Source organism: Nerophis lumbriciformis, linkage group LG25 (assembly GCF_033978685.3).
Source record: "Nerophis lumbriciformis linkage group LG25, RoL_Nlum_v2.1, whole genome shotgun sequence".
Taxonomy (NCBI): Eukaryota; Metazoa; Chordata; class Actinopteri; order Syngnathiformes; family Syngnathidae; genus Nerophis; species Nerophis lumbriciformis.
Genome location: NC_084572.2, coordinates 31,365,348 through 31,378,763, shown reverse-complemented (window position 1 = coordinate 31,378,763; position 13,416 = coordinate 31,365,348). Strand labels below are relative to the sequence as shown.

At 38.9% G+C, this 13,416-nt stretch overlaps 1 protein-coding gene across 1 annotated transcript in view; it reads left to right on the top strand.

Moving 5' to 3' along the window:
* Nucleotides 1-13,416, top strand: part of myo15ab (myosin XVAb) — a 136,940-nt gene that overhangs the window by 40,203 nt on the left and 83,321 nt on the right. The window contains exons 29-34 of the mRNA XM_061984205.1: nucleotides 2,407-2,491; nucleotides 5,643-5,699; nucleotides 5,805-5,883; nucleotides 6,006-6,136; nucleotides 6,201-6,296; nucleotides 13,250-13,378. Of these exons, the coding sequence (XP_061840189.1) occupies nucleotides 2,407-2,491; nucleotides 5,643-5,699; nucleotides 5,805-5,883; nucleotides 6,006-6,136; nucleotides 6,201-6,296; nucleotides 13,250-13,378 (577 nt within the window). The remainder of the gene's footprint in view (nucleotides 1-2,406; nucleotides 2,492-5,642; nucleotides 5,700-5,804; nucleotides 5,884-6,005; nucleotides 6,137-6,200; nucleotides 6,297-13,249; nucleotides 13,379-13,416) is intronic.

The following is a 13,416-nucleotide window of genomic DNA, read 5'->3' as shown; positions in this document are numbered from 1 at the left end:
GTACACCTACTTTGAGACAAGAGCTATAGTGATGCATGCTTGGTTATGCTTTAAATTCATATCCAACAATTGCAACAACTTTTTACTGTAAACTGAGTTTTGTTTTTGAATGATTTCTGCTGGTGGTGTGCCTCCGCATTTTTCCAACGCAAAAAAATGTGCCTTGGCTCAAAAAAGGTTGAAAAACACCGGTTTCACATAACATGTAATGGTGGTTCATTGGTCAAAATGTTGCATAGATGATGTTTTACAGATCATCTTCAAGCCGCTTTATTGGTACGGGGAATTGTTTGCGTGTCGGTTCAAATGTGAACGCCACCCATCCCTAATTCGAAGCGTTCCTCCAGTGGCATCTCGACAACAAAACCCACTTTTTAGCACGCCGAAGGTGCACTCAGGACTGGGAGATGGTGGCGTACGACAAAAACACCGGCGATAACTGCGACGGAGCGCTGGAAGGATCCAGACGCATAAAAAAAATAAAATGCATGTTGCAAGAAGTTTTTGCATAACAAAAAAAGGAGGCAAATTAAAAAATAAAATGTTTTAAATTGTTTTGGTGTGTGCTAGCCCCAAATCAGCCCTGAAGTCACCCAGCAGCTAGAAAATGTAATTGCTGGATAAACAAGATGTCCAGTATGAGGATTCTCTGGTCTGTCGTTGCACCAATCGCCTCTTTCTTGACGGCCATTTGTGCTTACCTGTGCCAGTTTGCCATCAACTTTTGAACATGCTAAATGCAGACACACAAACAGCGGCTACAAACACTTTCAGACTTATAAATCACATGATATATTCTCCATATTCAGTTTGCGCGTGTTTAAATATGCGTAAACTTTTACTATATCAGGCCCTAATACATGCAGCATCTCCCAAGTGTGAATGCAGATATAATTTAGAGTAGTCAGTGTACAGCTTACTTGGATAAAAATGAGTAGAGATGTCCGATAATATCGGGCTGCCGATATTATCGGCCGATATATGCTTTAAAATGTAATATTGGAAATTATCGGTATCTGTTTCAAAAAGTAAAATGTATGACTTTTTAAAATGCTGCTGTGTACACGGACGTAGGGAGAAGTACAGAGCGCCAATAAACCGTAAAGGCACTGCCTTTGCGTGCCGGCCCAATCACATAATATCTATGGCTTTTCACACACACAAGTGAATGCAACCCATACTTGGCCAACAGCCATACAGGTCACACTGAGGGTGGCCGTATAAACAACTTTAACACTGTTACAAATATGCGCCACACTGTGAACCCACACCAAACAAGAATGACAAACACATTTCGGGAGAACATCCGCACCGTAACACAACATAAACACAACAGAACAAATACCCAGAACCCCTTGCAGCACTAACTCTTCCAGGACGCTACAATAAATATGGCAGTGCCATGTTGGCATTTTTTTCCGTAACTTGAGTTGATTTATTTTGGAAAACCTTGTTACATTGTTTAATGTATCCAGCGGGGCATCACAACAAAATGAGGCATAATAATGTGTTAATTCCACGATTGTATATATCGGTATCGGTTGATATCGGAATCGGTAATTAAGAGTTGGACAATTTCGGATATCAGCAAAAAAAGCCATTATCGGACATCTCTTAAAAATGAGTCAAGACACGACCGTTGTTGTCCAAATATCTGCCAAGACAAGTGATCACAAGTGTCTTGCCTGCAGTACCGTCAAGCACGGTGGTGGTAGCGTGCACGAGTGCCGCCGGCAGTGTGGAGCTGCGGTTCATTGGGGGAAAAAGGTTAATTCCAACTGTGACATTGTGACGCACAACGTGATCCCGCTTGTCCCTTTGACAAATATTAAAAGGCTTTCTGAATCATGAGGGTTAGATTTTGTGATATTATTATTATTATTAGCCTTTATTTAACCAGGTAAAATCCCATTGAGATCAAAGATCTCTTTTCCAAGGGAGACCTGGCCAAGAGGGCAGCAGCAAGGTTACATTAAAAACAGTAAACAAATACATAAAACATCACATTTACAAGATTAAAACTTGCTCACATGACACATGTGCATACAGACAAGGTAGACTGCAGTCCTTTCACAGAAGCTTTAAACTCATTCAGCGTAACTAGGGTTTGAAGTTTAATGTTCGATTGTAGGTTATTCCAAGCCTTCGGTGCTGAAAACCTAAATGCTTTCTTGCCCAGTTCAGTTCTTACTTTGGGGACAACAAATTGCAGAACATCCATTGAACGAAGATTGTGACTTCCTTGTTTCTTTGTTAAAAGGCAAGACAGATAAGATGGAGTGATACCCAGAATGGTTTTGTAGATGAAAACATACCAATGATTGAGGCGTCGAGCACATAAAGATGTCCAGATATTAGACATGTGAAGAGTTTGTGACGTGACTTCTTGTCTTTATTTGCAAACAGGAGAAAGTTTTCTATGAGGAGGAAATACTTGATCAGGCTGCGCTCCATCGTGCGGCTCATTGTCAACCGGCAGCGTTACATGCGGGTATGTATGTGTATGCGTGCTAAATGTGCACCACGAAAAAGGGGATGGGTACCCAACCCGGTACGTTATTTGGCGCCGACCACACCGCGCTGGTCCTACCAGGCACCGATTCACGTAAAATTCAACGGTGCCGCGTTTGGGAACCTGAGTTGCACGTAACGTCACGCACGGTCGGCGATCACTTCAGCAGCCAAACTACCTCTAGGTAATGTTGCAATTTTCAATGCTAACAAAATAATTAACTCACAAAAAACGTAAAAAAAGTAAAAAAAAATGTTTTAGCTCGATGCTAATATACATTGGCTTTGCTATTGACATGCTACCCTGCAAAAACTGAAATCTAAGTAAGATTAAATATCTCAAATAAGGGTGATATTTGCTTATTTTCTGTCTGATAAGATAATTCTTCTCACTAAGCAGATTTTATGTTAGAGTGTTTTACTTGTTTTAAGGGTTTTGGTCCTAAATTATCTCAGTAAGATATTACAGCTTGTAACTGAGATTTTATGACCTATATTGAGTAAAACATGCTTGAAACTAGAATATCAACTGTTGCAAAGCTGTGTCATTAATACTCACAAGTATAAAACTACTTTTTTAAAGTAATAATGTTTTACTTCAAGCATGAAACAAAAAAATCATGATGCCGAGCACATATCATTATGTCAAGATAATGGCACTAACATTTACTTAATTTAAGAATATTTTTCAACATATCGAGCAAAAAGGTCTAGTTTTTTTTCTACCAAGAAAAGGGCACTTGTTATTAGTGAGAATATACTTATTTTAACGTATTTTTGGGTTCATTGAGGTTAGCTAATTTTACTTGTTTTGGAAAGTCTTGACAAGCCAAATTTTCTTGTTCTGTTGGCAGATAATTTTGCTTAGTTCAATTAAAATACCCCTAATTTTTGTTTTTGTTTTTCTTGTTTTTGAACACTGACTTTTTGCAGTGTACTGATTAGCATTTGCGATTATACACGACGATTTCAACACTTCCAAATCTGTTATTGAAAAAAAACTACAACTGAGATGCACGTTATAATCAAACAGCTTACAGTATTAACACTTTTTAGGGCGCAACAAAAGACGAGATTCAGCAAAGACTGAACCGACTAGCCAACACACCATCCCTAACATTACTGCCATCTAACGTCTTAGACTTGCAACTGTAATTGAGACTGTAACAACTGGAGAGAAGTTATCATAATCAGCTCATTGTTAAATGTTGCAATAAAAAAATAAAAAAAAGATTTTATTATTAAAAAAAAGAATAAATTAAGATCTTTTAACCCACACAAAAGTACCGAAACTTGGTGCTATTGAGTACCGGCATTGATCCCTCGGTAACGGGAATTGGTGCGGTCAATGTGAAATGTGAACGGTACCCATCCCTAACCCTGACTATTTGATTGACACACGTTAGAGCTAAAACCTCCACTAGTATGGATAAGCCTTCACAGATAAAAGCTTTAAAAACTTAAAAAAGATCTTGAAATTAGCAATTAAAACTTATTATTAGCTATTCTTGCTAGTATTGTGAAGTTTTGTGTCTCAGAACCAACTTGTGGTGTTTTCTTCCTCAGAAAGTTCTCATGTCTCACTGAAAAAAATGACTACTCAGGGGATTGTGACTTGTATCAACTTTGTTTGGATGTTTTGACCAGAAATTTCACATTTATACTTGCCGAAATTGGGACTTTTTCCAGTGTGGGATCCTCTCTTTTTTTTACACCGAAGAGTCCTCCCAGATTATTTTAAGTGACTTAAATTGAAGATGAATAATTTATTCTACAAAAAGTAGTCAATAAAACAATACGAGCCATCTAAAGTCCAGAGCACTCTCCACATATGCTTTTATCCATCTTGCTGCCTCGCCTCGGCGGAGATCAAAACTGAAAGTTAACTTTGCGCACATCCTAACCGTTAAAACTAGATGACAGGTTCAAACACTGATGACATCTATTAAACAAGACAAGAAGCAAGGAATTAAACAGAGAAAGAATTACATTTGGCTCAATTGAGGAGAGACGTCTGGACTGTACTCTTGCACAGTCTCCACCACGCTCTGGCGAAGGATTGTACGCCTCCTCTTTTATTTGGACTTTCCCTGATTACATGGCAACAGCTGTTTCTAAGGGACGGGGGTCGTAAACAGCCATCGCCTTTGATTACAACAGTTCAAAGAAAAGGTCGTAAAACAGTTCACAGAAAAGGTCCCTGGAGGGGAGTCGGGTCCTGCTTCCTCTTCGCTTTGTAGTTCTCGGGTCAAGACAATATCTTTCTGTTGATTACAATACATGAAAGAAACAGAACACCTTCATGTTGCTTCCCATCCTACACAGTGGTGTTTTACAAGCCTTCTTCTTGGTAGGATTAAAGACAGCTTTTGTCTGCTCGCCAGGGAACTCATTGAAACACAAAGTTTTGTGATAACTTAGATACAATTATTCTGACACTAGAGGTAACAAATATGTGCGTACCTGCAGATAAGAAACAGGGTGAGATGTGTATATGTGCATATATGTATATATATATGTATATATATATATATATATATATATATATATATATATATATATATATATATATATATATATATATATATATATATGTATGTATGGGTGTGTATATGTGTGTGTGTATATATATATATATATATATATATATATATATATATATATATATATATATATATATATGTATATATGTATGTGTGTATGTACAGACTTGTCCAGGGTTACCCCGCCTTCTGCCCGAATGCAGCTGAGATAGGCTCCAGCACCCCCGTGACCCCGAACGGGACAAGCGGTAGGAAATAGATGGATGGATGTACAGTATATATGTATGTATATTTGTATAAATGTGTGTGTATATATATATATATATATAATATACAATTACATATCTATGTATATACTGTATATACTGTATGTGTGTGCATATATATATATATATATATATATACGTACATATTTTTACTCTATATACTGTATATATTTACATACATACATGCACACATTTTTTTTTAAATTGACATTTCAAAAATATGAATAGATTTAGAATCGAGATGACTAAGAATCGCGATTCGGATGTGAATCGTTTTTTTTTTAGTAAACAGGAAATGTGATTGCGTTGTCTTTTTTGCCAGACGGTGGTGGATCCTGCGAGGAAGGCTGAGGAGGTGAGTGAGGGTGAAGAGGAGGAAGGGGGAGGTCACATGTTAAAACACGAGCGCGTGCCTACAAATGTGTGTGTGTGTGTGCATGTGTGCATGTGTGTGTGTGTGTGCGCGTGTGTGTGTGTGCAGGACCGCATCAATAGAGAAGTGGTGAATGTGACCACGCTGCCTATCCCTGCCCAGCTGGCCGCGCTGCTGCAGGCGGCTTCAGGTGCGCACATGTGCGGCGGACTGGCCAGTCCTTCAGTGCCGTTATAAATACGCCCTTGTTGCCGCTGTTTCTGCGTGTGCGTGCGTGCGTGTGTGTGTGTGTGTGTGTGTGTGTGTTTACAGGTGGAGCCGAACTGCACTCGGACTGCTTGGCACTCGTCCAGGCTCCAAAGGTTCAGGTCGACCCCCAGTTGACCTTGCCCCTGGACATCAACAACTACCTCATGACTCATTACATCCGCACCATATTTAGGGTGCGCACACTCTACCCACTCAGTGGTGTTTAAGTGTGGGCTCTCAAACTGTGTGTGTTTTTAGGAGCCGTTGTTTGGGATGCTGACAGCCCCACTGGAGAACTCCCTGACCCGATTGGACCAGGAGCTTCAGCAAGGATCGCTCAACGTTTTTGTGCTGGTAGCCCTTATTTACAATACACACAGACAGCATTTATACACACAACACATGACAGGGCCGATACAGATTATTAGTAGTAGAGGAGGCCGATAACCGATATTTGGAGCTGACATTCATTTGCAGTTAAAGGGGAACATTATCACCAGACCTATGTAAGCGTCAATATATACCTTGATGTTGCAGAAAAAAGACCATATATTTTTTTAACCGATTTCCGAACTCTAAATGGGTGAATTTTGGCGAATTAAACGCCTTTCTAATATTCGCTCTCAGAGCGATGACGTCACGTTGTGACGTCACATCGGGAAGCAATCCGCCATTTTCTCAAACACCGAGTCACATCAGCTCTGTTATTTTCCATTTTTTCGACTGTTTTCCGTACCTTGGAGACATCATGCCTCGTCGGTGTGTTGTTGGAGGGTGTAACAACACGAACAGGGACGGATTCAAGTTGCACCAGTGGCCCAAAGATGCGAAAGTGGCAAGAAATTGGACGTTTGTTCCGCACACTTTACCGACGAAAGCTATGCTACGACAGAGATGGCAAGAATGTGTGGATATCCTGCGACACTCAAAGCAGATGTATTTCCAACGATAAAGTCAAAGAAATCTGCCGCCAGACCCCCATTGAATCTGCCGGAGTGTGTGAGCAAATCAGGGACAAAGGACCTCAGTAGCACAGCAAGCAATGGCGGCAGTTTGTTCCCGCAGACGAGCGAGCTAAACCCCCTGGATGTCTTGGCTCACACCGTCCCTTATGCCACCAAAGATGATCAAGAGAAGAATATCGACCCTAGCTTCCCTGGCCTGCTGACATCAACTCCAAAACTGGACAAATCAGCTTTCAGGAAAAGAGAGCGGATGAGGGTATGTCTACAGAATATATTAATTGATGAAAATTGGGCTGTCTGCACTCTCAAAGTGCATATTGTTGCCAAATGTATTTCATATGCTGTAAACCTAGTTCATAGTTGTTAGTTTCCTTTAATGCCAAACAAACACATACCAATCGTTGGTTAGAAGGCGATCGCCGAATTCGTCCTCGCTTTCTCCCGTGTCGCTGGCTGTCGTGTCGTTTTCGTCGTTTTCGCTTGCATACGGTTCAAACCGATATGGCTCAATAGTTTCAGTTTCTTCTTCAATTTCGTTTTCGCTACCTGCTTCCACACTACAACCATCCGTTTCAATACATGCGTAATCTGTTGAATCGCTTAAGCCGCTGAAATCCGAGTCTGAATCCGAGCTAATGTCGCTATAGCTTGCTGTTCTATGCGCCATGTTTGTTTGTGTTGGCATCATTATGTGACGTCACAGGAAAATGGACGCTGGATTTTAACGATGGTTAAAATCAGGCACTTTGAAGCTTTTTTTAGGGATATTGCGTGATGGGTAAAAATTTGAAAAAAACTTCGAAAAATAAAATAAGCCACTGGGAACTGATTTTTAATGGTTTTAACCCTTCTGAAATTGTGATAATGTTCCCCTTTAAAGTTAGCTAAACATGACTAGTATACATCAATAAACATCTAGGGGAGGCTTTAAGTTGTTTGTTTGCTTTTTTTTCGTTTTTTTTAAATTAATCAATCCAACAAAATAATACACAATAATACCATAATGATACAATTCCAATTCCAAAACCAAAGCCCAGCAACATTCAGAATAGCAATCAACAGAACAATTGAGAGGACACACAAACAAGACACAAAACAATCCAAAAGTAGTCAAACAAGAATGAATAATATCAACAACATAGCAGTATTTAGACATTATCATCACAGACATTTATAATTTATGATACGTGGTTGGTAGAGTGGCCGTGCCAGCAATTGGAGGGTTGCTGGTTACTGGGGTTCAATCCCCACCTTTTACCATCCTAGTCACGTCCGTTGTGTCCTTGGGCAAGACACTTCACCCCTTGCTCCTGATGGCTGCTGGTTAGCGCCTTGCATGGCAGCTCCCGCCATCAGTGTGTGAATGTGTGTGTGAATGTGGAAATACTGTCAAAGCGCTTTGAGTACCTTGAAGGTAGAAAAGCGCTATACAAGTATAACCCATTTATCATTTATTTATCATTATAAAAAAAAAGAAATTTTGACGGGTACTCCAGGAGACCTACTGCGACATTAAAAGGGGGTCGGTGTGGCTGTGCGAGCATCTCGGTGAGATGCAGCTGGGCAGAATTCTCACAAGAACTGTCATAAATGCCCTGTCAGACATCAAAGCATATTTTTTCATTCCTAAAAAGGGACGTTTTCTCAAAAAAGGCTGGTGTTTGAACACTGGTTTTTACTCGGGGTGTAAAAAAAAAAATCGATTTTCAAATGAGTCACGATTCTTATTTGTAACGATTCTTAATGTATTTAAAAGAAACAAAAATCGATTTATTTATTTTTGTATTCATTTGTTTTGTTCTGTCCACCCAGGCAAATCCTACTTTTGATGTAGATGCTGGGTCGTGTACCTTCCATTCATTCTATTTCCAATTCTGAAACAAATCAAAAAATAAGATAAGTGCCGTTTTTTCAATTGTTGTTATATATGGCAGATTTTAATACAAACAAAAAAGGGTTGATTTACATTTAAATATTGCCATAAAATTGGATTTGTGCTGTTTTCCTTTTATGGATTTTAATTTTCCAGATAAACACAAAAATTGAAAAAAAGTTCATCCAAAATGCAAAAATGCGTGCTTATCTGTGTGATGACAAATTGAACCAGAAGCAGTATTTTAGCTTTTCCTTTACGTTTAGCATGTTTTTAGCATAACGGTAGATACACGGACCGATTGGGGCCGTGTATCTACCGTTATGCTACCTTCCATTCATTCTATTTCAAATTCTTAAATGCAAAAAACTAATTTCAGACCATTTTTTCTATTTTAATTTCTGAAACAAAAGTTGGACAACTATTTAATGAGACTTTTTTAAAACAAAAATAGGACACCTGCTGAACAAGGATGTTAATGTTGCGCTAAAAACATGCTAAACGCAAAGAAAAAGCTAAAATACAGCTTCCTGTTCTATTTGTCATCACACAGATAAGCACGCAATTTTGCATTTTGGATGAACGTATATTCGATTTTTGTGTTTATCTGGAAAAATAAAAATCCATGAAAGGAAAACAGCACAACATCCAAATTTATGGCAATATTTTTTATGAAAATTAACCTTTTTTTATTTCTTTTAAAATTTGCCATATATAATAAAAATTTAAAAACGTCCCTGATTTTATTTTTATATTTGTGTTTAAGAATTGGAAATAGAATGAACAGAAGGTACACGGACCCTGATGCCCTTAAAGCTGCGCAGATTTAATTTAGAAAAGAGAAATGTGCGATACTTCTCCTGTTGCCTTATTTGTATTTGTGTTAATATATATTTGGGAATAATTTTAATAAACAAAAAAACGTTTTCTTTTAAGTAATATCGAAATTGATCAGAGCTGTTGTGGAGGTCTTGCACCTCCGGGTTCTTCGGACCACCAATTACTGACATGCCAGGCTGTTTTATTTTACAATAAAAGTGCAAAGTATTTCGGGGTGCTTTCCAGCAGTTAGTGATGGGTCCGGCAACACCCGATGCATCGGCGCATGCTTCGAGCTCATAGAGCAAAACCCTGTGTCGGTGCGCGTACCGCTTTTAGAAAGTCACGTGACCGATCATGAGCTGTTTTGGTCACGTGACCGATACGCGAACTGTGTCGCACTGACGCCTCCTCTGTGCCCTGTGAGCGTGTCTTTTCTACAGCCGGAGAAATAATAACTAAGAAGAGAAATCGTCTAAAATGTAATACGTCGGAAAAACTTTTTTTTTTTTTATAAAAATGTGTAAAAAAAAATACAATTAAAAATATTCCCAGTCCACAATCATCCACAACACGTTCTCTTAGATTTCCATGTTATGACACATGTTCACATTATTTATTGACTGTATCTAAAAAAGATAAAAAAATATTTTTATTTAAATGAAGATATGAAATAATCCTAAATGAAATACAATGACTTGGTTTATATTATTGTATATACTAGGGCAGGGGTCACCAACGCGGTGCCCGCGGTCACCAGGTAGCCCGTAAGGACCAGATCAGTCGCCCGCTGGCCTGTTCTAAAAATAGCTCAAAGAGCAGCACTTACCAGTGAGCTGCCTCTATTTTTTAAATTGTATTTATTTACTAGCAAGCTGGTCTCGCTTTGCTCGACATTTTTAATTCTAAAAGAGACAAAACTCAAATAGAATTTGAAAATCCAAGAAAATATTTTAAAGACTTGGTCTTCACTTGGAATAAGCGGTAGAAAATGGATGGATGGATGGGTCTTCACTTGTTTGAATAAATTCATTTATTTTTTACTTTGCTTCTTATTACTTTCAGAAATACAATTTTAGAGAAAAAATACAACCTTAAAAATGATTTTAGGATTTTTAAACAAATATACCTTTTAAATGTCTTCCTCTTCTTTCCTGACAATTTAAATCAATGTTCAAGTAACATTTTTTATTTTTTTTATTGTAAAGAATAATAAATATTTTAGCTTCTGTTTTTTCGACGAAGAATATTTGTGAAATATTTCTTCAAACTTACTATGATTAAAATTCAAAAAAATTATTCTGGCAAATCTAGAAAATCTGTAGAATCAAATTTAAATCTTATTTCAAAGTATTTTGAATTTCTTTTAAAATTTTTGTTCTGGAAAATCTAGAAGAAATACTGATTTGTCTTTGTTAGAAATATAGCTTGGTCCAATTTGTTAAATATTCTAACAAAGTGCAGATTGGATTTTAACCTATTTAAAACATGTCATCAAAATTCTAAAATGTATCTTAATCAGGAAAAATTACTAATGATGTTCCATAAATTATTTTTTTAATTTTTTCAAAAAGATTCAAATAAGCTAGTTTTTCTCTTCTTTTTGTCGGTTGAATTTTGAATTTTAAAGAGTCGAAATTGAAGATAAACTATGTTTCAAAATTTTATTTTAAATTTTTTCGTGTTTTCTCCTCTTTTAAACCGTTCAATTAAGTGTTTTTTTCATCATTTATTCTCTACAAAAAACCTTCCGTAAAAGGAAAAAAAAATGTACGACGGAATGACAGACAGAAATACCCATTTTTTTATATATATAAATTTATTTATTTAGCTATTCTTGTTTAAATCACACTTACGTGTAACTTACAAATGACAATATATTTATTTATTTAAGTGTGTATCAAACTGGTAGCCCTTCGCATTAATCAGTACCCAAGAAGTAGTTTTTGGTTTCAAAAAGGTTGGTGACCCCTGTACTAGGGCATACAATCAGTGTCAGTTGAGTCGGTCCATAGGTTGTCTGTAGGGATTTTTAATGTCCAGCAGATGTCAGTATTTAGTGACACAGTATCGACAACAGTATCAATACAGTTTTGCAATGTGTCGAAACGCTTCATGACGCCTCATCAACCCATCACTACCAGCAGTTGTCTTTTTCCTCAATCGAGCACACGAATGGTTTCTCTCCAGAGTGTCGTCTGTCTTGCTCTCGCTCTCGTTCGTGCTCGTGCTTCACCAACCACCATCAACTACTCTCCCTTCTCCTTCCCGACTGCTGCCTTTAACATAGCGACAGGTGATCAGACAAACACTCCCAGCTGGGTCATCTACACACCTGTCGCTGATTTCGATGCCGGTCCTGGCACACCCCGCTTCGCTGCAGGTCCGCAGGCCACGCCCCCCCACAGCTGTATATTGACTTTATGGAGGAATGTAGCTAATAGAGATGCGCGGATAGGCAATTATTTCATCCGCAACCGTATCACAAAAGTCGTCAACCATCCGCCATCCACCCGAACTAACATTTAATCAAAACCGCACCCGCCCGCCATCCTCCACCCGCCCATTGTTATATATCTAATATAGACGATGCAAGGCATTAGTGAGGTTATAAAGCTTTTGCCTGTTAAAGAAAGGAGACTGATCCAATGCAGCAGAGACATTCAATGCGTGCCACGCTGTCACGGCCCAGACGCACACCAGTGCGCAATCATCTTGGAGCCGCGCTGAGCGCACCTCCAAGCGCGCTCGCGCCACTCAAACTGCTGCAGGCAGCTGCGTTCTATCTTGTTTTAACATCCTGTGGCACTCTTCTGGGATCACGGCGGACGAAACTGCTCATGCTCAGGGTGTTTGTGGAGGTTCGGGGTTTTGCACAAATGTGATGCACTATGTTAGATGTCCCGGTTTTGTGACTGTCGTAGACATAAACAGCGTCGCAGCTCTTGCAAATCACGTAGCCAGCATTTACAACCTCATAAAAACGAGTCCACGCTGAACTTTTCTGGCCTTTTTTCCCCCTGATCTTTAGTATTCCCTTTTTTAGTTTGTCGCGTACCACGTTTGCTGCCGGCGTTGCCATCTCTTTTTTTTTTTCTTCTTCTGTTGTGGCATGCTGCAGGTGCCTGCTCGTTTTTCGTATGTGGGTAACAACATTTAACTATGTATATATATTTCCGAATTGGTTTAACTGCCACCCGCCTGAATCTATTTAAAATCTAATTTTTTTTTATTTCAACCGCCCGACCCGACCCGCGGATAAAATCTAATTTTTTTTTATTTCAACCGCCCGACCCGCAGATAATCCGCGGACTCCGCGGTTGTGTCCGCAAACCGCGCATCTCTAGTAGCTAATCAATGAACTGGCATCCAATGTCATTAAAAAGGTATTGATTTTGAATGAAGAATCGATTCTGAATCGACTCGTTACGGCCAAGAATCGAAACGAATCGAATCGTGTCGCGCCCAAAGATTCAGAGCCATATTTATTACTATTTACCTCACTTATTATTTGTTTTTAAAAATACTAAATACTGATGCATGTCAAAATGCCAAATATCGCCACCGATAATCGGTCGATCTCTACATGGTGAAAAACATTCCAATAATCCAGTTTCCCAGCAAATGATTTCATGTGTGTCTTGTGTCAGATCCTTCGCTTCATGGGCGACCCCGACTTGAACGGGGCCCAGGAGAACCTCTTTGGCAACTACATCGTCCAGAGAGGACTCGCTCGCCCCGACCTCCGAGACGAGATCTTCGCCCAAGTCGCCAACCAGGTGCCTCCCAAAATAAATATTTTCAATATATCCCTTTT